Source organism: Miniopterus natalensis, chromosome 13 (genome assembly GCF_054644295.1).
Source record: "Miniopterus natalensis isolate mMinNat1 chromosome 13, mMinNat1.hap1, whole genome shotgun sequence".
NCBI lineage: Eukaryota > Metazoa > Chordata > Mammalia > Chiroptera > Miniopteridae > Miniopterus > Miniopterus natalensis.
The window spans coordinates 32,201,110-32,226,676 of NC_142093.1; the positions used below are offsets into that span (position 1 = coordinate 32,201,110).

Here is a 25,567-nt window from a genome sequence, read left to right on the forward strand (position 1 = left end):
AACTGGGCTAGAAGGAATTTTTATCACCTGTCTGTGAACATAACTTATTTGTGTCACTGATTTCCAAGTAATGGGGCATTACTATCATTACAATAGTGTGTTCTGATCTGAACCTCTTTCCTCCTGTAATGTTCCCCCTTATAAACTCTGCTCCAAATTTCTTGATATAAGTAATAAAGAAGTTTTATGTTCGTTTGTTTATCTGCATTAAGATATATTTGCGAAGGTTTGGGAACCTAAAATTAGAATATTTAATAAGCAACCACTGACATTTATCACCCTCCTTGGGATTTACCACTAACCCAGTGACGTTATCTTTCTCGAGCTAAATTAAAAGACAAATTCAAATCCTGCATGGTAGCAACCAAAAGCATATATTTGAAAAACAGAATTCAGCGTGCCATATTATGCATTATTTAATGGTATGCAAATTATAAGTCAGACAGTTAGGAAAACCACACTTCAGCATTAATAAACAGCAATACTACTACTACATTAATTATGATATTGCTATGATTTATTCCCAAGCTTTGCATGTTGATTCTCCTTGAAAATTTATGCCATCCAATAAGCAGTAACCTATTTCCCCTCCTACACCGCCTGCCCATTCCTCAAATCTGTCCTTCCTACCCACCCAATGGGTGTCTGCAGGAAACAGGTACAGAAATACAAAGTTATAAGCAGCTGCATTGTCTTATAAGCACTAATAATTAAAGAACAAGCAAACACCACCTAAAGCTCCAACATTTATTGTGTCAATGTTAAGCACACTTTTTAAAAGACAACATAGAATGTATAGAAACAAGGGGTTGGGGACTCATGCTCATTTCCACGATATGGGTAAGTAGGTTGGCTGGTTTCAAAGGGGCCAGGACGTCACTGGGGACAGCGATGGTCCATGGGCCCTCTCTATGGGACTGATTCACTATTCCAAGGTGGGTCTGTTTTTTTGTTTTTATTTTTTATTAAAAAATATAAATAAAATGGCACTGCAGGCCCAGGCGGGAAGGACTCTGCAGGACTCTGTCTTCGCACACGGCTTCTTGGAGGCTACTGTCAGAAAACACCACAAACTAGCAGGATGACAGACCACGCAGATGTCGCCGGGCGGCACGCGTCCAGCCCACCCCTGGGGGCTTCAAATTTTCTCAGAACTTAAGGGCTCTCGAGCTTCCATCCGAAAACTGCCACACATCTTGAGCTCTCTGGGTACTACGCCGAATGGGGGTGTGTGAAGAACCTAGAAAGAGGTTGGAGACAAAGGGGGGGAAAAAAAAGTACAGGTGTGACTTGGCCCAGTGATTTTCTGTTCTCTAACTAGCTTTTTACAATTAGGACTTAAACCAACCACAGGTTGAGCCACTGGCATCTTAAACATGGTTTCAAACTCCATCCCTGCGCCCCCAATTCTCTGACCTCCGAGTGCCTCTCCCATGAGCTCCCTCCCTGCCTTCCCCCGAAGGACCCAGGCCCTCTACCCAATCGTATGATAGTCCTAATAAACTCGGGACACACCTGGAAGGAAACACTTTCCCTTATGACTGAGAAAACTTGAGTAGGAAACAGTCCTCTGGTTGAGGAGAACAGGGGAGGAAGGAGGGAAGGGGGACATTTCCTTAAAATAATAATAAAATTATAAAGAAACAAAAAAATCAAAATTGATGTAAAAGCAGCACAACGAAAACATGAAATGTCATCAAGTTCAACGTCAAAGCAGCCAACGATTTACAAGAGGCGAACAAATCTCTGGAGGAAAACCAGAACCCAAAATAGTTGCTCCCAAATTGCACCAAAACTGCCTGTAGTTTCTTTCAAACATGCAGTTTTCTTTTCTTTCTTTCTTTCTTTTCCTGTTTTTCTTTTGTAAGGGGGAAAGGCAATGGTGAAGGGAAGGGAGTGGTTATTTTCCTCCGGGGTTCCTCCCTTGCTGTGCACATTGACTTGAAGCAGCAGAGCTGGGAGTCCGGATGTGATGTGCCGAGGAAGAGGGCTACCACTGTGGCATTCCAGGCCTCGTTGCCATGGCGACCTGAAGCAGGGGCCGGGGGCCTCCTCTCCCCTGACTTGGCTCCGCAGGAGGCCCAGGGTCTGGAGCTCAGCTGCTCTCAGGAATCCCGCCCTGAGCAGTGGAGGCCTGGGCTGAGGGGCATGCTGTGTCCAGGTGGGCTCTGGGAATCCCGTTCCCAGTCCAGCCCTAAGTCATTGTCGTTGAGGCCCCTTTAGCTGATGCCCCCATCAAACCCCTTTGTCAGACCTGCTACCAATATTTAAAACCCTAACAGAGTAGCGCATGGGCAGGACCCACGTTCACTGTTATTTAAAAGCACAGCCCCCTGTGGATTTGGGAGGGTCCCGGTTTAGAGGGTAGATTTTGGAGAAATCACTTAGATGGCCTTTTCTGCTGTCTCATAAAGACCTGATACATGCTCCCTTTAAGTAGTCTTTGACACTTTACAGAAAAGAAAACCAGTATTTGGATCAACCACTGAGTTGTTTTCAGCCAAGTTTAGGTTTTGAGTACAATGACCCACGTGAACTGTATTGGTCTCCTTTCCCATTTGAAAGGGAGACTTAATCGCATCCTGTGACCATAGATGACACTGGGAAGTAGAGAGAGAGAGAGAAACAGGCCCATCCCCCTAAAGGCTGATTCACTAGCCATGTGTTTTACTAAATAAAACAGCGGGCTAATGGGATAACAAGATGCCAGCGAGCAGAAGTGCGTACCCAACAACCCAGTCTACAGTTTGTAGCTACAGCAGCCCTGACATAAACGTATGTAGGCCCAATTCTGCCTGTGTGTTCTGATGTCCATTTCTCTTAATTGGGAGAGCTGCGGGGCCTTAGGAGACACTTAGGAAATTTTGCTAAGTGGCTTGTGCCTTTTAAAAGTTAACAGTCTTTTAAAAAAAAAAAACATTTTTCCAAGCAGGATTAAAGAACACTGCCAATCCCATCCTCATACCGGCAAAATTCCCACAATTTTTCTTTTTCAAATGGGAAGTTGTCTGAAAAAAAGAGAATGGGATGGGTACATTCTTGAACACACCAGCCCCGGGGACAATGGAGTAACAGAATCATCATGAAGAAGACACGACTACAACACAGCCCTAAGGAATCAAGTTTGTGTGTGTGTAGGGAGCAGGGAAAGAGCTTTAAAAACGGCAAACCCTGTGTTTCCTCCCTCGCTCTCTGTGAGTAAAGTGTTTGAAACAGGACAGGGTGGGTGCTGAGGCTTCTCATCTCCTTTGCAAGGAAGGCTTGAAACACCCCAGTGCCTTTTCACAAACTCGGTGCCTGTGAATCAACAACCACATTTCCTTATTTCTCCAAATGAAATGCTGTCTACCCCTCACCGCCACCTCCTTGCAAACTCTCGCTTCAAGCATTATGAACATATACAGTATGTACTTATTGCATATACAAAAAATGGTATGTAAATAAACAGCTCTGGCACAGGAGGCCCTGGGAGAAACTCGACTTCACACTTCCTGCAGTTGCCGGGACAAACGAGGGACCGAGTGCCCGCCTCCCTCCTTAGCAGCCGTCACAGCGCCTGGCTGCCGGTCCTGGGGCCCTACCCGAGGGCCTAGGCATGGTGTCAGGGTGGAGGCAGTCCGGGCCCGGGAGCGTTTCTGGGTTAAAGTCGGTGAGAAAGAGCATTTGCTGTGTTCCTGATGATTAAGTTGTTCTCAAAATGAGGGTAAGAAGGAACATTTTCACAAGTGGCAGTTCAGGGATGTAGAGAACATCGCATCGGCACATCGGGAATGTCACATAACCTTATCGGAGGATTTTGAAAACTGTTACTGTGCTTAGTCTTTCCTCGCTTAAAAAGGATATCATGAATTGGTCTTACTGTTGAAATGGGTTTTTTGTTGTTGTTATTTTACGTTAATACTTTTAATTTTAGGGTTCTGGATACAGGATGTCATTTATAAGTTATATTCTTGTTGTCTAGGCTTTCACGCTTCCATTGTCCACTCGGCTTAAGAAATCATATTTTAGAAGAGGGCCTCGATAAGTCAGGAGACTAAGTACCCTGAAGAACCTGTCTCCCAATAAATCTAGTCAACTTTGGGATCATGTGAATCAAACATAACCTGTGATTTATCACCAGATGTTTGCACCCCTCCCTGCTTGCCATTTGATTTAAGAAACCTGAACATACAAGTATACAGTGTCCACCATTAATTCTGTCAGGATGCAGAACCTAATTACACTAAAAGCCTCGTATACTGAGAAATTAATATAAATACTGTATACAAAACGTGCACAGCTGCACTCATAGCTCCTAATAAAAGAGTAATAGGGACACACAGCAGTTTAAAGACATTTAATGTGGTGGAGCAGAAGTCACCACGTCTAAAACTGGCCTGGCACTGGGGAATATTTCTGTCTTGAACAACATTCTGGGTTCAGCTGTGAGGTAACCTAATCTAAAAACTATACATCTGCCCTCAGTTCACCGCCAATTATCAAGTTCTGCAAGTCACCAGCCCTGTCCCACCCCATCCCAGTTCTCCCAGATCCCCTCTTACCAGATTCCTCTCTGCCTCCACTCTCTGCTTCCCACCCAAATAGGCTTAAAAAAAAAAAAAAAAACTAAACTAAAAACCTACTACTTTCTCTTTATTTTGAAACATAAAACTATTCTTGCCTCAGATAAAAGGCTTGACATGAAAAGGCTACCTCACAGGCACCAGGGCATAAGAACTGAGCAACAAAAAAAATGCTACCACAAGAAGACAACAGAACGGCTTTTGTTTTGTTTTTTACAAGAATAAAAACAGTGTTGAATCCATTCGTCTACACTGGGAACAGGGAGACAGTATCACAGAGGCATGTGTTGTAATAAGGCAAATAGATGCTGCAACATGCAGTATTTGTAAAACTGACAACACAGATTTCTAAGGGGGAGGATGTTGAAAACAGACCTAACTTGCTTTTCAAAGATGGTGTTTCATTTCATAAATCTGTTGATTGGCCGAAAGATAATTAACCGAAGGGTATTCCCACCCTCACTGGCTATTAGCCAGGAAGACCCTATAAAAACACCTAAAAGAAACCTGTCCTGGCTAGGGACCCTAGCATCTCAGAAGCGCAAGGCAAACCACCACACATCTCAGGAAATCAGTGGCTGATTCCACAGATTTGGCTGCATCTGGCTAAACTCCTGGTTACTGCTTTCATTCTTTTCTCTCTCTCTCTCTTTTTTTACCTGATGCCCTCATTTCTGGATTTTTAGATTGGGGAGGTATGTTTATTTTTGACATGAGGAAAGACTTTATGTGGGAACAAAAAAGCTGATTTCTTTTTTTAAAAAAAAAACCTTGTTTACATTATGCTCTAACGTAGGATGGGAATGGGAGAATAGAAAAGAACTTTTAGACAACAAGAACAGCAAAAAATCTAAAGGAAATAAAAGCTTAAGATGCTATTACCGCTAAGTTTTTTATTTATTTATATCTGAATAAATTATGCTAAGAGAGGGAGAGAAAGTTTTTAACATCAGACTTGACAACACTTTCCATTTCTTGAAAATTTTTCTAGAGCTATAAAGTCTAAAAACTGTTTCCACGGTTTGAGATATGTCTATTTTAATATAGTAAGTACTTTATGTTCCTTTAGGGTAGAATACATAAAATGCCCATAGAAATAATCCTGAAAAAGACTGACTGGCCTTCTCTTAAAACCTGTTATTTTCTTGAAAGTAATTTACAGAGTGTGTCAAATGAGGACACAAGAAGCTTACATTGTGTACTTTAATTTTTTTATTTTTTTCAATAAAGGGACAAAATGGGTGTATGAACAGGTTAATGCAGACAACTGCCAAAAAAAACACAGACAGTGGTTTTTCCAATAGAACTTAACAAAGACCAGAAACAAATACAATAAAAAGCCAGGTTGTAATGACCTTTGGTCATCCAAATAAAAAAAAAAAAAAAAAACCAACAAAAAAAAAAAAACAAAGAAAAATAAAAGATCAAATTCAGTGCCTCTGTTTTGAACAGGGCACGTAAGCAATAATAAATAGTGACTCCCATAGTAAAAGATAAAATTTCAAGTTACGACAAACAGCTTTCATTACAGGAATAGAAAAGGCCAATAACAAAATATTCTGCATTGCCATTTACAAAAAAGTATTGACTAAAGCGGGCTTTCTCTTTAATATGCTTTGCATATGAAATTCTTTCCAATCTAAATATAAAGCACCATTTAGTTTTTGGCAATGAAAAAAACTGCAAAACATTGTGGTTTTTTTTCCTTTTTTTTCTTTCTTTCTTTTACTGCATATGAAGGTAAGATGCTGGAATGTCAGGGTGATAGAGGGAGAGGGACAAAAGCACACTACATAACAAACCAACGTCATTAGCTTGCAGTACTGCATACAGTATGGCAGCAGGAAAGGGGACGAAAATGATATGTACAACCCCGAGGACAGCCATCGTGTGACATTCTAGCAGGCTCCCCCGATCCGCCATTATATGGCTTCTCATCTGTACAATGTCACACTTGTTTGTTTTTCTCTCTCTTTTTTTTTTTTTTGAAGCATACAAATAATTTGCACTATATTATCCTGCCAAATTAAAAAAATATACTGTGGCAGCCTGTCTTTTTTTTTTTTTTCCACTACCAAAAAAGGTACATTGATACCTTTTAAGAGAACAAGCAACAGTTAAAAATACAAGCTTCAATATAAATACTATAGTGCCTAACACTAGATGAACATTTAATTCAAATACCATTCTAGAAATACAGAAAAAAGACCATAAATGTGTTTTAGCATAGGAATCAACATGAGTGTGCATTTTCCTATATTTAAGTACTATATAATCTTAAACCTTTCCCCAATGTATGTTTTTTTTTTACAACCTGAAGAGCGGTGTGTATCCAAGGCATAGAATTTCCACTACCATTTTTAAATGGATAACAAGTCTTGTAACACCACCAAGACAATAGAACCCTAAAATGCAGTCCCCCCCTAAACATAATGAAGTGTTTTTTTAAAAAATTTTTTTCTTAACATTTATATTTAAAAAAGTTTTGTACAAAAAAAATCCTTGCACTGTAGAAGCGAAAGCAATCATTCATTTCTATGTTAAGTGTATTCTGTTTTCCATTCACAGCGCTTGCAATGTTGAGTCCAAGTAAGTAAGCTCATTAGTCAAGTAAATGGCTGGCAAAGTTTTTTTTTTTAGTTTTTTAAAAAAATGCTCATCAATGAGATTGTGTTCAATTTTTTTTTTTTTTCAGCATTCTTGCAACTTTTCCCTTAAGTATAGACCTGTAAACTGGGAAAATTGTACAGTGCACTTAATTGTCCTATCTGAGCAGGTTTATTTTATACTCAACCTCTGTATCTCTGATTAGAGAAAAGATACAGATATTACAGGCAGAGTCAAGTGCTATTTGAACACCAACTGGGGCAGATGCTAGCTTAATAAAAAAGAAAAAATTAAAAAAATAAAATAAAAACAATGAATCCTCTTCCATGTTAACACAAATAGCACACAGTGTATGGAAAAGAAATGAAGTACAACTTTTAGGGAGCACAGACATATATACTGCTACTCTTAAAATTCTTTCTCTTCTTTTTTAAGAATGTCACATTTCAACGCAAGTCTTAAGAATTCATAGTTAATCATCATTGTATTAATATTAGCTTATACACCTGTTCTAGTTTAAAATGGCAAATAGTACCACGTTGTGCTAATAAATCACTTTTTTTCTTTTCCTCTGTTACCCTCTGTCAAACCTTATTGTCAGCCTCTTCTCTTTCATATGGTATATGAGGTCTTGAAGTTTATTGTCTGATTGTCCCTTTGACAACCAAGTGGATCTGGATCTATTTCTTTTGGTGCCAGTTTTTTAAAAGACATTATTTAAAACACGTATCTTCATGAAGTGAATTCCTTACTCGTGTATTTAATCACGTTCCAGGGCTTTTGCACGTTACACATTCAATGTAATCATCATTTAAAAAAAAAAAACAACAAAAAACAAAAAAACAACTCCGGGCAAAACAGCCCATTTCTTTTAAGCTCTCACCAGGAGCAAAATAGCTTTTATACTGGTATGATCAGTTTTGCTTATAAGGTTAAACTAAAGGGAAAATGATGATTAACTAGGACATAATGGGTCATATTTTTAGGTAGCCATTGTTGTGAGAAATACAAGATAGAATTAATTATATGTTAGGTCCTAAGGTTTATTACCTCACCCAATGCTGAATTAAGCTACAAGTTTATTACAAGTAGAAAGAACCATCAACGTGGCTTTAAATAGATCCAAGGCACTCATATTTTAAAACCAAATGATAGAATAAACTTGTTTTGTTTTTCTGTTAATTTGTCAATTCAAGGCCTTTTTTTCCCTCTCCAATTAATACATTTAACCCTTTAGAGACAGACGTTTAGCTCATAGGGATTTTCTTTCAGCACTACCTCTTCTGTCTATAGAGGGTTAATCCAAAGACTGTTTTTCCTCCTCAGTTATAAAATAAAACTGTACATGATATGTATTACAGAATGTATGCAGCATGGTCTTTTTCTCTCTCTCTCTCTCTTTCTCTCAGAACGGAACTGGAAACAGCAACATTTTTGCTCAACAACGAATCAGGGACAATTTAAAATAGCCATAACATACCATACATGCTGTCTAAGTTTTAAAAAAAAACAACATACACAACATGTAAATTATTGCACAAGAGAAAGGCTCAAAGTTTGCGTAAAATGCAATAGTATTGCCCCATACAGATCATGCATTCAAACGGTGAGAACATAAAGGAAAAAAAGAAAAAAAAGAAAAAGAAGAAAAAAAAACAAAAACAGGTGTGCTGGTGACAAGCACTCTCATATCCTTAGCTTCCGTTACTTCTGTTTGTTTGCTTGCTTGTTTGTTTGTTTAAATCACATGGGCCTAGAAAAAAATCCTACCGGGAGTGGGGCTGGAGGGCGAAGGGGAAGGGGGTGGTGAAAAAAGGAGGTGTCGGGTGGGAGTGAGGGGGGTATTAATATACCTCTATTCCGTTTTTATATCATTATTCAACACTCGATCACTGTGCCATTTTTTCATGTGTTTCTCCAGGGTACTGTACACGCTAAAAGGCATCTTACAAATTTCACATTTGTAAACGTCCTTCCCCACCTGGCCATGCGTTTTCATGTGCCTGGTGAGCTTGCTACTCTGGGCACAGGCATAGTTGCACAGCTCGCACTTATAAGGCCTTTCGCCCGTGTGGCTTCTCCTGTGGACAGTGAGATTGCTACAGTTCTTGAAGACTTTCCCACAGTACTCACAAGTGTCGCTGCGTCTGCCCTCTTTTGAGCTGGGCCTGCCCGGGCCCGGACCACTAATATGGGGCGTGCTCCCTCCACTTCCCGTGCCGCTGCGCCCCGAGATCCCTCCGTCCAGCTCCCCGGGCGGCGTGGAGAAGCGCAAGCTCCCGTTCTCCGAGGAATGCTCCGACGAGGAGGCGAAAGGCGATTGTCTGGAGTCTCCGAAGCTAAGGAAGGGATCCTTGAGCTGCCGGGAGGCCGCGTAGCCGGCGAGCCACTGCGAGTACACGTTCTCCGTGTTGGGCATGGCGGCGGGGGGCAGGTCGAACTCCTTCTCGAGCTTGATGCGCTTGGAGAAGGGGCTCAGCGAGCTGGGGCTGCCCAGCAGCAGCTTTTTGGACAGGCCCCCGGAGGCCGACTCGCCCGGGGAGCAGCCGCGGCCGTTAACAGTGCCATCGTCTATGCGGTCCGACTCGCCGGCCACCGAGTCTTCGTCGCAAGTGTCCCTGTGGCCCTCAACCTCGGCCAGGTGGCCGCGCTTATGCTTCTCGCCCAGGACCTGGTGGAAGGCCTCGCTGAAGTGCTGCATGGAGCTGAGCACCATGCCCTGCATGACGTCGGGCAGGGCGCGGCCCTCGTCGCCCACGCCCACCACGGCGCCGCGCGAGCTGTTCTCGTGGTGGCGCGCCGCCTCCAGGCTCAGCCCGAAGCCGTAGTCCACCCTCTCGCTCTCGGTCAGCTCCTCCTCCTCCTCTTCCTCCTCTTCTTCCTCTTCCTCGTCGTCCTCCTCTTCCTCCTCGTCCCCGTTCTCCGGGATCAGGTTGGGGTCATTCTCGCTCTTGAACTTGGCCACCACGGACTTGAGCGCGCTGCTGGCGCTGCCCACCAGGTCGCTGGTGCCGGGTTCCGGGGAGCTGGCGGTGGAGAGGCCGTCGTCGGACTTGACCGTCATGGGGGACGACTTGTGCATGTGCGTCTTCATGTGGCGCTTCAGCTTGCTGGCCTGCGTGCACGCGTGGTCGCACAGGTTGCACTTGTAGGGCTTCTCGCCCGTGTGGCTGCGCCGGTGCACCACCAGGTTGCTCTGAAATTTGAACGTCTTGCCGCAGAATTCGCATGACTTGGACTTGACTGGGGGCTGGGAGGGAGGAGGGGCGGACTGCAGAGGAGGGAGGGGGGGCGTCGCCAGGAAGGGCGGCTTGCTACCTGGCTGGAATGGTTGCAGTAACCTTTGCATAGGGCTGGGCCGGCCTGGGGACAGCGGTGGGCTAGACGTGTTCCCTGCCAGCTCTCTAAGTCTCCTAGAGAAATCCATGGCGGGAGGCTCCATAGCCATTGGGTTCAACCGCAGCACCCTGTCAAAGGCACTCGGGTGATGGGTGGCCAGGGCCATCTCTTCCGCCCCCAGGCGCTCTATGCGGTGGGGGTCCAAGTGATGTCTCGGTGGCGGACTAAACAGGGGGGGAGTGGGTGGAAAGCGCCCTTCTGCCAGGCCGGAAGCCTCTCTGGATACTGATCCTGGTATTCTTAGCAGGTTAAAGGGGTTATTGTCTGCAATATGGATCCCATGGAGAGGTGGCTGGGAAGGACATTCTGCACCTAGTCCTGAAGGGATACCAACCCGCGGGGTCAGGGGGCTTCCGTGTTCGCTTTCTAAGTAGATTCTTAATCCATGAGTGTTCTGTGCGTGTTGCAAGAGAAACCATGCACTGGTGAATGGCTGTTTGCAAGTTGTACATGTGTAGCTGCTGGGCTCATCTTTACCTGCAAAATAATACAACACCAACATCAATGTTTAATCACTGAGGAGGGCATCAGCTATTGCTTATTTATGTTCCACCTCCATCCTTCCCTGCCCCCGGCCCTCTGCCCCAAGGACTGAGCCCTCCCTGTGTCTGCACGGTACCTGGCACATCCAGTGGTTGGTGCCCAATAAATATTTGTCGAATCAGTCTTCCTGACATTTATCTCAGTTCTAAGAATTTTAAATCCGGTCTCCAAAGCAGAAAAATCTAGACCAATTCAAGCTTGAGGATGATGATGCCTACGGCCTAGGGAACTTCAGCAAACATCTTCTGAACTTTCCAGTTTGTCACCAGCTGTGGTTTGGGGAAGCCATTTCATCTCTGTGCCTCCGTTTTCCCATTTGTTAAGTGAGAGACTTGGACAGGGTGACCTAAGGGAAACTTTCCTGCTCCCTAAATTCCATCGTTCTATTCCCCCCTGGGTGGCAGGTGAACTTTCTAAATAGGCAATCATTTCATAGAGATATCAAAAAAGAGAAGGTCAACTCATTACAATTCTCGCTGGCCCTAGAGATGCTTTTAATCTTAGCCTGAAATACACTAATTGTTGATATTGTTGAAAATGAGAAGTTTCTCAAAAAATAATTCCACAGAAGAGAGACTAGCAACATTCTCACATCCCAGCCTGTGTCAGGGTCAGGGAGTCCCAATTCTGGTTCCACAATGTCCCACAAGGATTCTCATTTTTATCTCAAGGGATGTTGTGAAAATCTCAAAAGAGAAATTTAATTCACTTTTAACCAACAGGCCATGTCAAATCTTTAGGAGTTGTCCCCCAGTCAAACAAATGCAAGGCTAGAGTTAGGAGGAGAGGCCGGTGCCAACTTAAGCAGACACAGCATCCTAGTTTAAGAACAGCTAGAGCAGCCAGCACCATGACCGGCAGCAGGCTGGGAAATGCTACCCTGTCCTCCTCCTCATTATTTTGAGAGGCTAACAACGTGAACCAAATTATACAACATCCTGCGCCCTCGGCTGAGCCTCAGCTCCAGTTGAGAAAGAAACAGAAAGATACAGTTCAGCTAGTCAACTCTTTGGCTAGTAGCCAAGCCGTCTGGAGAGGGGCCCTGCTTAAGTCACATTATTTCTCTCTCGTTGAAAAGAACCCGAGAGTGGTAAATGCCACTTTGGCAAAGAGGGGCCAGCTTGACTTCACAATCATTCATTTTTAGAGATAGCTAAATTTAAAAAAAAACAAAACAAAAAAACCCACAAAAAACATATATACGCCAAGGCAGTAACTAACAGTTTACCAGTCAACTGCAGCATTAAAGAGGGTGCAAATGTTGGTGGCCAAAGGACAGGAGCAGAAAAATAGATAACTTCCCAGGGATTCCAAAAAAGGCAGTGTATAAAACACAAATGAGAAATAACAAACTTTAGCCCTTCTCTTAAAAGAGGGGCCAGAGGAGTTCCTGAAAGCCTTGGCTGGTAACTTTTTAAAAAGGGAAAAAATTCATACATGAGCTAGAGTGGGAATGAGGAATCAATTATGACTCCTCCATTTAGCAAGTCAGAAAGAAAAGCTGGCAGGGGCTTCTCAGGAGCCCCAAACACTCATATTCCAAAACACGCCAGTCTCCCAAAACAAGCCAGCCTCGCTCAAGCACTTGTCTGAATAATGGACTCCCTGCCCTGACCTTGTAATTTACTTTACAATGCATTTATAATCTCACTCAATATATCCCACTCCTGGGTAAATCTCTTTAACAAGATTAGATGATAAGACACCAAAATTAGGTTTTAAACATTTGCCTAATGTGGAGGGGGGAAAAAAAGCAGAAAGATTTTGAAAGAAAACGCTGACATTAGTATCACATTATCTGCCTATTTTTGTTTGCCTCTCTTCAAAGGGAAATAAAAAGCATCATTGAGAGTATTTTCATAATTTTTTTTTACTTGGATCCTAAATAGGCAGGAAAAAAACGATCTGGTTCCAACTTCGGTGACCCTCCGTGGCTCTCTCCTTTGCCTCTCTAAGACTCTATGTTATTATCACACATTTAGCCTGACAATCTGAATTGGGTAAGTAAAATAGAGGATTTGTCAGCTGAAGCAAGTCCTTAACACTTTCATCACTCCAAATGCCTTAAAATCATATTTTACCTTATAATATTCATGCCCCATGAATGTGGCCACTGATAAATGCCAAGATCTGTATAGTACTGTACTGCATCAGGGATTTCCACGTCTGTATCCTTTCAAAAAGGCTTAACTGAGAAAAGCCCGTTTTATTTTGCTGCCCTGAGCTTCCTAAAATTTTGTTTTCAGAGCCAGTGATATGATCATGCTACAATATGTTAACACTGTGCTGTTACCCTCCCCTCTCTCCCATACATCGGGTCAGAAAAAATGGCATTTTTATCTTCTAATGAGCATACAACACACAGTTTTCACTCGCATTTTAGTATTCCCATCAACTAGATATTCTAGATCATAAGGGCAGCTAGTGTAATCATAAAGTCAATGAGAAGGGCTGTTACGATTGAGACTAAAGATTACATGGAAAGAGCTGCTTTGAAACTGGTAATTATTACCAGTCCACTAATAGCAAATGATGCATTACAGTTTCCCCATATAATCTGTATTTCACTCGGCTCATGCCAGTGTACCATATTATATTACGGTGCTCACAGATTCTAAATTCCTCAACTGCAGTCATCAATAAATGTGTTACTTGCCATAATTTGTGAAATTACTTTGTTCATAACATCTTTGATGGTTTAGAAAGACCAGAATTGATTTCCTGTGTGGCAAAATTAGTGCTACATTGATTTATTGACTTGTAAAATATAATAATATTCTTCATTTACTCTGATGAAAATCAACTTCTCAATTTGAGAGCCTCATTGGGCAATCATGGGGATTGTTTTGATTTAGAGCAATAAACTGAGACCTGGCCCCAAGCGCAGAAACTCAGGGCATCAAAACGGTTAAAACGAGCTATTAGCTCACCTACTGGCTTTTATTTTATTTCATTTTATTGTATGGGAAGGAATGACCCCATTTCTAGTTTGTCAGGTGATTAAAAAAGTCACATGATCAAAGCCTCAGGATTTAGAAGAACAAGGAGATTTGATGCTGGACCCCTGGCTCTACTATTTGCCAGCTTGTGGCTCTGGGACAGTCACTTACTTAGGTTTCCTATCTGTAAAATGAGCATAAAAATAGTACTTTAAAGAACTGTGAGGCTCAAATGACAGACATATGTAAAAGCGCTCTCTAAACTATCAGGGCCAATGTGAATGGACTCGAATGTGAGTTTTCATTACTACCAGGCTCCACTGGTTACCCAGCACAATGACTAACCCCATTACACACCCAGAAGGGCATCCAGGGAAAGTCGGAATCCAGAAGCCAGAATCCGGATCTTACCCCAGGCGAGTGGGGGGCCCAGGTTAGAGGAAGGCAGGAGGGGGCTGTTTTAAGGACCATGATTATCCCCATCAGCAGGGAAGCCACAAGGTAAGGGCCTAGGGCTCTGAAAGCCTGGTTAAGACAGCTGAGTGGGGTGGGGGTCAGCTTGGCTCTAGAGCTTTCTGGTACCCCATAACCCATTTCCACATACCTGTTCTGGTCACTCCTAAACTGGTCCTGCCAGCATGGGCACCAACAAACTAGGCACCCTCCCTTTGCAGCAAGCGAGGAAGACAGGGGTTCCTGTCAGGCTCCTAGTTCCCACCCCTCAAATCAAACTCCCTGCCCTCAGGAGGACCAAGTGGGAGAGAACTGAACTGACTGCATGGCCAGCTCAGCCTGGCCACTCAGCTCCACCTGCCTCTTTACTGCCCTACTTCCCTTCCTTCCCCTCCATCCAAGGGTGGCTCTGTTCCCACAGCCAAGTGTGGGGCCCCAGGCACCCCCGGCCAAACAGGGAGAGTTCTCTCCACCCAGCGCCCAGTCAGCATGTAGGGACTCGAAACCATGAGTCCAACCCCCTAAACTCTGCAATCTGTTGACCTAACCAGGCTTAAACCCAGCTCGGGGTGTGTATGTGGAGGGGTGCTTTTAACCCCTGCACACCACCCAGCCCTCAGGACCCAAGGGCTTGTGAAATTCACACAATAACTCTTTGTTACCGAGGATTACCTAGGAGTAACAAAAATAAACAACTGGCTTTGAATTTGGTCTCAGGGTACATGCCCTGCCCTGCAGACACCACTCACAGGTCTAGTTTACCTCCCATCTAACAACCAGCCCCTTTTACAGCCCCAACTCCTGCTTCTTGCTCATAAGTATTCTCTTCCATTATGACACTTTCTCTCTCTCTCTCTCTCTTCCTTTCCACAACAGGCTATTTTTCATTTACTTTCAAAATAAAAATACTTTCCTTAAATAAAAATTAGATGTCACACTTCTTTTTTTCTTGATTCTGCTTTTTTGTGTGTTTGGGGTAGAATCAGCCCTCCCAGCACACCCCCCATCCAAGTTTTTAGCCATGCATGACTCATACCATTTATTCCTACACAGAGAAGCAAACTGTATTACCTTCTAAAACAACATCTTTCAAAAACATTTTTATAAACATACAGACCTAAATTTCATAAAAAGGTCTCCACTATAAAATTAGGCTTGAACAAGCAGTGGTTGTTGATTGTGGTGGTGGTTGTGGTGGTGATGGTGGTGGTGGCAGTATTGATGGTTGTGATGGTGATGGTGGTGGTGGTGGTGGTGGCTGTGGTGGTGGCGATGGTGGTATTGGTGGTGGTGGTAGTGATGGTGGTGATGGCTGTGGTGGTGGTGATGGTGGTGGTGGTTGTGACGGTGATGGTTGTGGTGGTGGTTGTGGTGGTGGTATTGATGGTGGTGGTAGTTGTGGTGGTGATGGTGGTAGTTGTGGTGGTGGTTGTGACGGTGATGGTTGTGGTGGTGGTATTGATGGTGGTAGTTGTGGTGGTGGTTGTGATGGTGGTGGTGGTGGTGGTTGTGGTAATGGTGGTGGTGGTGGCTGTGGTGGTGGTATCTTTGAATTTTAGCAACAATGCTATGCATTTTCCTCTAAAACTAGAAGAAAAACAAGTAGAAATTACATATGTATGCACATACATAATGCACCGCATATATATAAAAATACACCATGTTTAAATACACATGTAAATGCATATATAACATGCATGAGAATAACTTTGGAGTAATTCTAAACCGACTCCCTTTGGTTCCGGCCTTTGCTAAAAATATATGCCATGGATAATTCAAAATCTTAAATGAGGCCATGGGAGTAAATGTCCAGCAATAAAATAGGCTCCGACCACACAGATATACACAGTCACCAGCCATGAAGCCAGACAAGACTCTGGGGAGGGCGCCCGCAGGGACGAGCTCTGTCAGCTCCGTGCCCTCAGTGTGGAAAGGAAGGAAAAAGGGGAGGGAAAAGCTAAGTGGAGTAGGGAACAGGGTGCCAAGTGAGTAATGGAATAATACATATGCGGATGCCAATCTATTTTGGAAGTAACTCCTTACAGTACTTAAAAAGTAAGGGTAATTTCCAGAAACTCTCATCTCTATACACATAGACATTTGTAGAAGAAATAATGCTCAACTTACAAATACCCTGCGGGGCATATTCTGCACTCATCCCAGGCGTGGGGATTAGAGCTCCGTGTGCAGAACGAGGGGAGGAGAGGCCCCTCCAGTGCAGAAGTTTATCTGTGAAAGAAACCCAAAATCAAGCACTAAAGCTATGAACAGTGTGCATTGCAAACCACAGGATATCACATTTCAATTCCATTAAAATAGATTAACATCATTACAACAGCCTTGCAGATAGTTAACAGGCCCAACGCCTATATCAAAAGAACAGTGATGAGTTATTCCCCACAATTTGGTTTTATTTTTAATTTTGGTCTTTTTAACAAAAGGAAAGAGGGCTTTGGGGGGGGTGTTTTTTTGTATTGGGGGTGGTTCATTCATTTGCTTGTAGTTTTTTGATGATTGTTTTATAATAAGATGTGTAAATAGCAAGGGAAAATTGGTAATATTATGGGTAGGCTGGTAAAATGGGGGATTTATCTGCAAGGCTGGTTTACATGCATACATTTACTATACTTTATAGACAAGCCCAAGAAAAACCAATATGCTGTCAGGAAAGGAGTGGGTTTGTGAATCATTCTTTCTCAGAGTCCCACTCTGCCCTCCCCGGCCCACTGCCCCTCTTCCCAAGCTGTATTTCTGACAGCACCTTCAATGACAGGGAAACCTTAGGCATCTCAGGACTTAGTTGAGCCACACTCCAGGCTTCTATCAGTGGAGTACCCCATATAGACACAAAGCAGTGAAGAATAAAGATTAGAATTCCAAGGTTAAAATAACTTTGGCCAATTCTCACCATGAGCGTAAGAAATCCTCCCATTAAATGACAGGGAGAGAAGCAACATTCCAATATAGTGGCACCCAGATAAAGTGACCCACCTTCTCCAGTCTACTGCACTTTGGTGCACTCTGGTGAGGGAAAATCACTTCTCACGCTAATAAACATAAACCTAGCAGTAAATCAAGCATTTCTAGCACTGAAATTTTTGTGAGAAAGGAAATATTTGGTTTGTGCAACCTGGGGATTATATGGTTTATGTGGTAAGTTCCTAGCTTTTCTAAGTCCACCTTGAGCTAACCAAGCATGTAGGGGTCAACCTTGAAACAGAGAGAAGGACCGATGGAGCAGGAGACGCTGAGTGTGTTCTAGAGGTTTGGAGTTTGTGATGATTGGGGGAGGCAAGAGAGAAGAAAAACAGACTTTGATGGTGAGTAAACAGAGTATGTTTTCCATTAGCTTAATATTAAGAGCACTTAAAAGTGTTGTTGTTATACTCTAGGACAGCAGGTCTCCAGTGTAAAATACATCCTGTTCTCTTTACATAGTTCACATTACCAAGAACAGCCAGGGCAGTCGGCACAAGGTTTCCTTTCATGAGGACCAGGTGGGTAACAATGGCATGTGGCTCGTGGAAGCTCTTACATGGATAGCATAAGTCTGTTGTTATCAGGACTGCAAAGGGAGGCTGCTGTGGAGCCTCCACCCAGCCCAAGGCCATCTGTAAAGCCATGGACTCCCCTTTGACCCCAAAGTAAATAGCACAAAATGAACCAGCAAAAGTAGGAAGACTGGACTCAAAAAATAAGTATGTCTTCATCTGACTGCTCATGTTAAATAAATTGAGAGTATGGGGCAGAATTAACTACAGATTTAGTCATAGTGTTTTTCAATGAGAAATCTGAGAATTCATTTTTGCACCTGTACTCACCTCAGCTATTTAATGAGTGTTTGTCGCAGAGACTAAAACCCTTTTCTTAGGCAACCCACACAACTGAGGTACCTCTGTGACCCCAGCATAAAAAGCAACAAGGTACTTGGACTTGTAAGGAAATTACACAGGGAGAGTCTAATTTCAAATTCCCTGCCACTCACTCTGGGAAGAGCCTGTGAGGTGCCTCAAAAGGCCTCCAGCAAGAAATGGGAGAACTGTTAACCTGATCCAGTCCTGGCCGCCTGCATGTGTCTCTGGTTGGCAAACCTATCCACAAACCTGGTGGCCCCGAGCACGCTGAGCTTTGGGGCAGCAGCCTGGCCCAGCTGTCCACAGCGCCAGGCCACGTGGCACATTGAGGGCTCATCCAGCAGAGCGAGGGGTGTCTGCCACCATGGTTTGGTTTGGCTTTTGTTTTTTGAGTTGTATAAAGCCTAAGAGATCATCAAATCTATGCCTTCATTTTACAGATGGGGAAACTAAGGTCTCAAGAAAGTAAGTGACTGGCCCATGGCTATATTGATGATTAGTGACAAAGTGAAGATCAGAATTAGCCTCCTGACTCCCTGTCCAGTGCTCTTTCCTGGGATCTCCATCTCCTTCCCTCTGCCGTTCCTGCTTGGTCTCCACTGGCCAAGAAGTACCAGCGAGGAGGGCTCTCCTTCTCCTGGCCCATTAGGAGAAACAAACTCTTTTAACCTCTTGGGGGAGAGTCCAGCCCAAAGGTGTCGAGTGAGCCTTTCAAAAGGTCCCAGTGAACTGACTTGGTTTCAAAACTGGGAAATAGCTCCTGACCTGCCTCCTACGACTCTTGGCTCCCCCCTGCCCCCCGCCCCCCTGCAGAATTAGCAAGCTGAAGAGAAGCGAACCCTTCCTATCAGCCTAGCAGGCCACTGGCATTGTCTTTGTCAGACAGACTCATCCCTGAGTTTCTCTTCCTCTAGGACGTCAACGCAAAGGCAGTGGGGAACGCCAGCCGACTGCCACCTCTCCCACTGAACACGTCCACAGGCTCTCCCTGGTAAGCAGAATCGACATTCCCACAGGAGCTGCAAATGCTAAACTGTTAATAGCCTCCCTAGGGTTTAACTTCTTGCTATGATGCTTTCAATTATTTCATCACAGTTCAGGCAGCGCAAAGTCTCACAATTAATGCTTCTAAGCATTACACGCAGTGTGCAGCTCTGCCCCCCCAGGCCGCCCCTGGTCAAAGGCCCCTTCTCCCACCTGGACTTTCATTCCTCCCCAGGGAGAGAAGGGCTCGGGTGGCTGGCTGGGAAGTGGGTGCTGCAGCTATGCCCTTTATTTCCATGGTGGTACTCTTAGGCAGTGGTTCTCAAAGAGCAGGCCCAGGCCCAGCATCAGTATCGCCTGGAACTTGTTTGAAACGCACATTCTCAGGCCCCACCTCAGACCTACTAAACCAGAAACAGGGTGCAGGGCCGGGGGCAGCCATCTGTGTCTGACAAGCCCTCCAGGTGATTCAGCTGCACAATCTAGTTTAATAAACGTCATCTTCGGGGAAGGGGAGGCACGGGTGCTGGAAGCTCTCATGTTCCCCTAGCAGCGATCCATGGGCTGTGAGGCTACCGTCCCTTCTGTCTGGGAACCACCTCCTTTAGGACTGGGACAGTCAGAAGTAGAGCAAGATTGGGAAGTCTCTAAGGATCTCTCCACGTGGAACCCGAGATTCCCCCCTCCCTCACTGACCAGGACGGGAAAGAGGCCCTCGCTCTCCAAAAGTAGGGAGCACTCGCTCTGCATAAGACACCATCCAAACCAGCTCCTGCCGGACAGGCGGTGTCCTCACTGCTTCCATTAAAGCTGAAGTTTCTGGGGATGCAGCTGTGGTACACTGTATGGATGGAGCAAGAACTGGACTCCTGCTTTCCTTTCTGGGCTCTCAAAGCTGATGTGTGGTCCTCTTCGGAATCAACCTTTTACTAAATACCTTCATTCCTCTGGTGAAAGGTGTTTTAACCTGTTCTGTTTCATAAAGTTCTCTCCAGACCCAGCATCTTCACTTGGGGCCTCAGAATGTTTCCTTATGGATGAATAAAAAATAATGAACCTTATTTTTCAGGTCTCATTAAAAACATGCAACAAATAGGGAAGGGTTTTGATGTTACAACTGTTGATGCAGAGCTCCATAAACCCAGTAGGATGTCCCTGGAACTTAAGGTCACTAAATCAATTTTTAGGTTTCCTTGAAAACATCTCAAAAATCCCTTTACTCTTGACATACTATGTGTTTCTGAAGCTAATGTGGATACGTAATACATCCACATTACTGTCTACTTATCAACAAGTAATACTGCTGATCTACAAATGTGCCCGAACAGCTTAGAACAAAGCATCATTTCCAACACACAAATGACTGCCCTGGGTATCCAACTTTTACCAGGAATTAAAACCCCAGGCCTCTCTAGGAGTATAAATATATAAATATTTGCTGTTCACTAAAATGTATATGTGTCGCCCCGGCCAGTGTGGCTCAGTTGGTTGGGCGTAGTCCTGTGCACCCAGAGGCTGCTGGTTCGCTTCCTGGTCAGGGCACAGGCCTGGGTTGTGGGCTCAGTCTCCAGTAGGGGGCATGCAGGAGACAGCTGATTGATGTTATGCTCTCCCACAGATGTTTCTCTCCTCTCCCTTCCTCTCTAAAAAAATCAATAAACTATTCTCTTAAAAAAATGTGTATGTATACATATATTTTTCTATTAAACATACACTTTTAGATAACTCCCCTGTTTTTCCAATGAGACAGGGCACAAAAGAAGTCAAGCAGAATGGCTACCTTCTGAAGCTGTGACCTCCTTTCCATGTTGGGTCTTCAAAAAAAGAATGGATGACAACCCATCATGATAGGGAAGGATCTCTTTATTGGTGACAGGCCAACATAAAAGATGCTTACCGCCCCTTCCAGCTCCAAGATTCTCAAGTCTCCTCTCCACTCAGCCAGTAGCCAACTTCTAGGCTACACTTAAAATGCATCCTGAAAGTTTGTAAAGTTCCCTGGAAGAACCAATCCCAGTTCTATCAATATTACTGGATCCAAGTCACAAAAATAACAACAGTGCAGCTAGCATGGGCTTTAACCAAAAGCAAATCTACTGAACGTCCTTCTAGCTCTTGAACCTCCTTTTATGATAGGTACCAGCTCTCTTCCCTCAGATTCTGTGACTTATCAGAGTCTGAGCAAACATGAGCTATGCCTCAGTCTTGAGTCATGTCAATCTAAACTGAAAATGCACGGGCTTTATCGTGGCTAACAGACTTCTTAATTAACCTTCCGATACTGTCAAAACCACATTCCCTTTTATTCTAGAAATGAATGTTTCCAGGAACATGTTTTCCATCACTGCTTTTTTACTAGCTACGGTTTTACCAAATCGTGATGCTCTTTCAAAAGTGTATCCTGTACAAATGAAAGCAAGGGAGAGTTCTAGAGACCTCACACTACAGAATTTCTCTGCTGACACTTGGTTGTGGTCCTTATATTCCTTGATACCTTCATCAGTGACAAACTCATTTTCTTCTTTGACCAATTCTATCCTATCTAGCCTTGATTATCTATCTAAACAACACGTTGCTAACTTCACCTCTGAAGAGTTCTCACCCTGCCCATTCACTCTATGAGAGAGGGGTGGAGAGATGACATCTTTCATGCCCCTTTATCTATAAAAATGCGGAAAATGCACACCACCAATCTGTCAGGCCTAAACAAAACTTTCTGCAATCTGTGTCTTTAACATAAGCAAAGCATATAATTCCAAAAAAAAAAAAAAAAAAAGAGCTTGCTTTTCTGAAAAATAACTAAGCCAGAGACATTGTGTTCCATCTTTGTGTTGAAATGCAGATTTCCCACTAAAAGGCAAATCCTTCATTTCAAAAGGTTGAATAGGATGGTACTTAAAAAAAGAATCCCAGCTGGTTAAATTTAGGGTGTTGAAAAAAGTTCACTCCTATAATATTCTTTGGCTCAGGGCCCAAAGTATTTTCACTCGATCATGAATTAGATAAATTTTTATTACACATTACGCTTTTGCCTTAGAATGATAGAACTTATTGAGGAGCCTGGAAGGGCAGCTGCATAAAAAGACAAATTGTCTAAGGACAGTTTTCTTTTTTCTTTGTTTAACTGTGTACTTCACTATGCAAAACGTGTGTGCCCAGGATAAATTCCATTCATTCATTCTTTCATGCATACATTCAACAACTATTTACCAAACACCTATAATGACCAAAGCAGTGGGCCAGCCTCTGGTTAGCACAAAGAAAACTCGGACCCAGACAGAGAAGATAGGCCAGGACAGAACTTGCTCTACTCCAGTGTAGAAAGTGTGTCACCAGAGAGGCGCAGATAACTAAGGAAATTCAAAGGAAGAGAAATTACTCCCATTTGGAAGAGAGGAGAGTGGATTTGGGGAAGAAGTAACAGGAACCAGACCTGGAGAACCAAGAGGAAGGGCTTTCTGGACAAAAGAAAATGCAAGTATGGATACCCAGAGAGAAGCAGAGCCCAAAGTGTGCAAGAAGCAAGCCGGGCCCAACGGGTATAGTTACATTTCAATCAAAATATTGTACATTGATTATTCGGTTGTCCACAGAGGACATGGTCACCTAAGTGGCCCTCTGAGGGCTTCTGTGAAGACTTCAGCTTTCCCGAGTTCATAGTTTCAAATGCCACGTTTTCTTAAAATAAGGGACACAGCCATGTGGACTCCAGTGAAACTATGAAAGCTCATTGTCCTGCTTTGTCTCTCCCACCTCAACTTTCTTCCCCTGGTGAATGGTGGGTGGTCTGTCTCCCAAGGCAGAGTTCACTGTGTTTTATCCCTCTGAGTCAGGCAAACCATGTTGATAGCCATGGTCTTCTTTGCAATCCTGCCTCCCTGGCTTAAATAATCTATTTCAGATGTATCACTGCCAGTTTAGGATGGGCTTGTACTTGCTGACACATTTTCAACAAATGACTATGCGAGAAATGTGGAGATTTTCCTACACTGCTTTGTCTCTTCAATCATCAACGTGACCTTCCCTCCAAAATTTCCCTCTTCCCTCTTCTCTCCTCCTCCACAGGGAGGGCGGCGTCATTTCCTCCCACCGAGTCCTTTACTTGAGGATTTTGTGTATGTGTGTGGTGAGGTGTGTATGTATGTGCATGTGTGTACAGGCTTGCCTCTACCTGAGGTATTTTTCAGGTTATTTGGGGGGATTTGGGAACTACTTCTAAAGATGCCCTTGCCCAGTGCATTCCCCTGTGAGCCCCACAGACCCTCATCTCTAGATTCTTTTCTCCCTTTAAGATGTCGGGGACTCATTCCTCTGAAGAGACTGATGGAACAAAGTCAGGAATCTAGGTCCTTTGGGCCACTCACCAGCTGTTTGTGACCTTGAGTAAGTCTCTTCCCCTTTCTGGCCCTAAGTTTTCTCATCTTTAAAAAGAGAAGACTGGCTGAGGTGCATGACTTCTCTTTCCTGTTCCCCACTCCAGCTGCAGTCTCCTTGAGACAAGATTTAGGGCAGGAGACTTGGACTCAGTAAAGAGACCTACTATGGGCCATCCCAGGAGCTGGCCTGGATGGGCCTGTGCCCCTTGTGAACTTGCAGAGATCAAGGGGGACCTACGGATGTATCTGTAGGTTCCTCTTGCGTGGGCTGGGTTCTGTCCAGGTTCTTAGATTCAGAGTGTAAACCTCCCAGCGCACAGTCTAGCAAAGCTCGCCTGCCTCGGCGTCAAGGAGGAAATTTAGCTGGGTCCTGAGCCAGAGGCTGAAGGTCAGAGAGAACCAGGAAGAAACCTTCCACAAACTCAGGCTAAATGTCAAGGGGAAAGGTCTCTGCCGCCCGTGCCAGAAGGCCACTTGCAAAGCTCAGCCTCGTGCCAGAGCCTGGCACCCGCTGCTCACAGGGCACATGCAGGACTCCAGGGCACTCACCGGGCCACCTCAAACCAGGGAGGCAAGGCCCCAGCATCCTGTGGCCTGCCCTCAACTAGAGAGAAGGGTTCCTGGAAAGCCATGTGTAAAATGGGCTTCTGTAAAGTGAATCCCGTTTGCTAACCGACATAATTTCAGAGATGTTTCATCACCCTTCCAGGCTCATCGAAAATTGGCAGGGCTTCTAACATTTTACCTTTGAAGAGCTTCTTCCCCCGCCCCCTCCCCAACCTCTCTGTCAAGTAGTTAATGATCTGTAAACAAACACTTTACATTCAGTGGGGGAGCTCACTATTTAAAGAAACCCTGTGGTGAAACCTTTTGAAAAGTTAGCAATCTTTCTGTAATGTGAAAAAGCAGCCTCTAATTGATCAGTTTCCATTGGTGAGGTTTCGCCGTATTGGGCTTTCTCGAGGTGGGGCTCACCTGCGACACCTCTGTGGTTAGAAGAGGGGGTGAGGGATGAAAGAAGCTGCCCTGGGTGCGTTTTTTTCACCTGAACTGTCCAGCCTCACACAGATGTTCAAAGACGGGGCCACTCATGCCCCTCTACCTACCTGCGAAATGAAGAGAAGGGTGGAAAACCGTAGTCCTAGACACCTGGAAAGCTTTGAAAACCATGCGAGCTTCTCCTGATTTAAGTATATTAGAAGCCTGTGGAATGAGCATTTTCAGCTGAGGGGATGGAAAGGCATTTGGACTGTCTAGGTGGATCCCATGAGACTGACCATTTGCTTAGCAAACATTTAATTCTGATAACACCAGCCAGGAAGGCGAAGGGCTTGTCTATCAAAGCCAACAGAACATGCAACTCCCAAATTCCTCTGAAGAGGCCACCCTGAGCCTTTTTATCTGTGTCAACTCACAACAAATGTAATTTATGCCTCTCTATCATCATTTTCATCAGTCTCGAGAAAACCCCAGAATAAGCTTCAGAAAACCAAGCTTAGCGCTTATAAAGAGACCCTTGATGTTCTCAGGTGTTCTTGGTGTTGTGGAGGAGGACATTGGCTGGGTGGGGACATGGGTGCTGCTGGAGGGACAGGGATGGGGTGGGGGGACATGGTTGGAAGATGGGAGCAGGCCCAGGCAGTGCTGCCACCCTCAGAGCTTAAGAGTTTTCTGCTCTTATTTCTGGGGAATGATCTGTGCAACCCTTCCATGGAAAACGGCCCAGAAGAATGGGCAGCCTTGGGAAGACCATCAGGCTCCAAACTTGGCCCTTTTTTAAGGAAGTCTGTCCCGGCCTCTTGGGAGGCTCTATCTGCTTCCCAAAACCTTTCCCTCACATCTCGCCCCAC

The 25,567-nt window shown here is 44.3% G+C and overlaps 1 protein-coding gene across 7 annotated transcripts in view; it reads right to left on the reverse strand.

The window, feature by feature from the left end:
• Nucleotides 1–353: 353 nt before the first annotated feature.
• The window catches only part of BCL11A (BCL11 transcription factor A), a 98,091-nt gene continuing 72,877 nt past the window's right edge, over nucleotides 354–25,567 (reverse strand). Inside the window, exons 3-5 of one of the 7 annotated variants that reach the window (XM_016201836.2) lie at nucleotides 16,631–16,732; nucleotides 9,303–11,045; nucleotides 354–1,240 (exon numbers count right to left, since the gene is read on the reverse strand). In XM_016201836.2, coding sequence (XP_016057322.1) covers nucleotides 1,149–1,240; nucleotides 9,303–11,045; nucleotides 16,631–16,732 — 1,937 coding nt within the window. In that variant the 3' untranslated portion in view covers nucleotides 354–1,148. Of the gene's footprint in view, nucleotides 1,241–5,756; nucleotides 11,046–11,187; nucleotides 15,353–15,574; nucleotides 15,942–16,630; nucleotides 16,733–25,567 lie in introns of those variants that run through there. The other 6 variants (XM_016201839.2, XM_016201835.2, XM_016201834.2 and 3 more) reach the window with 6 other exon arrangements.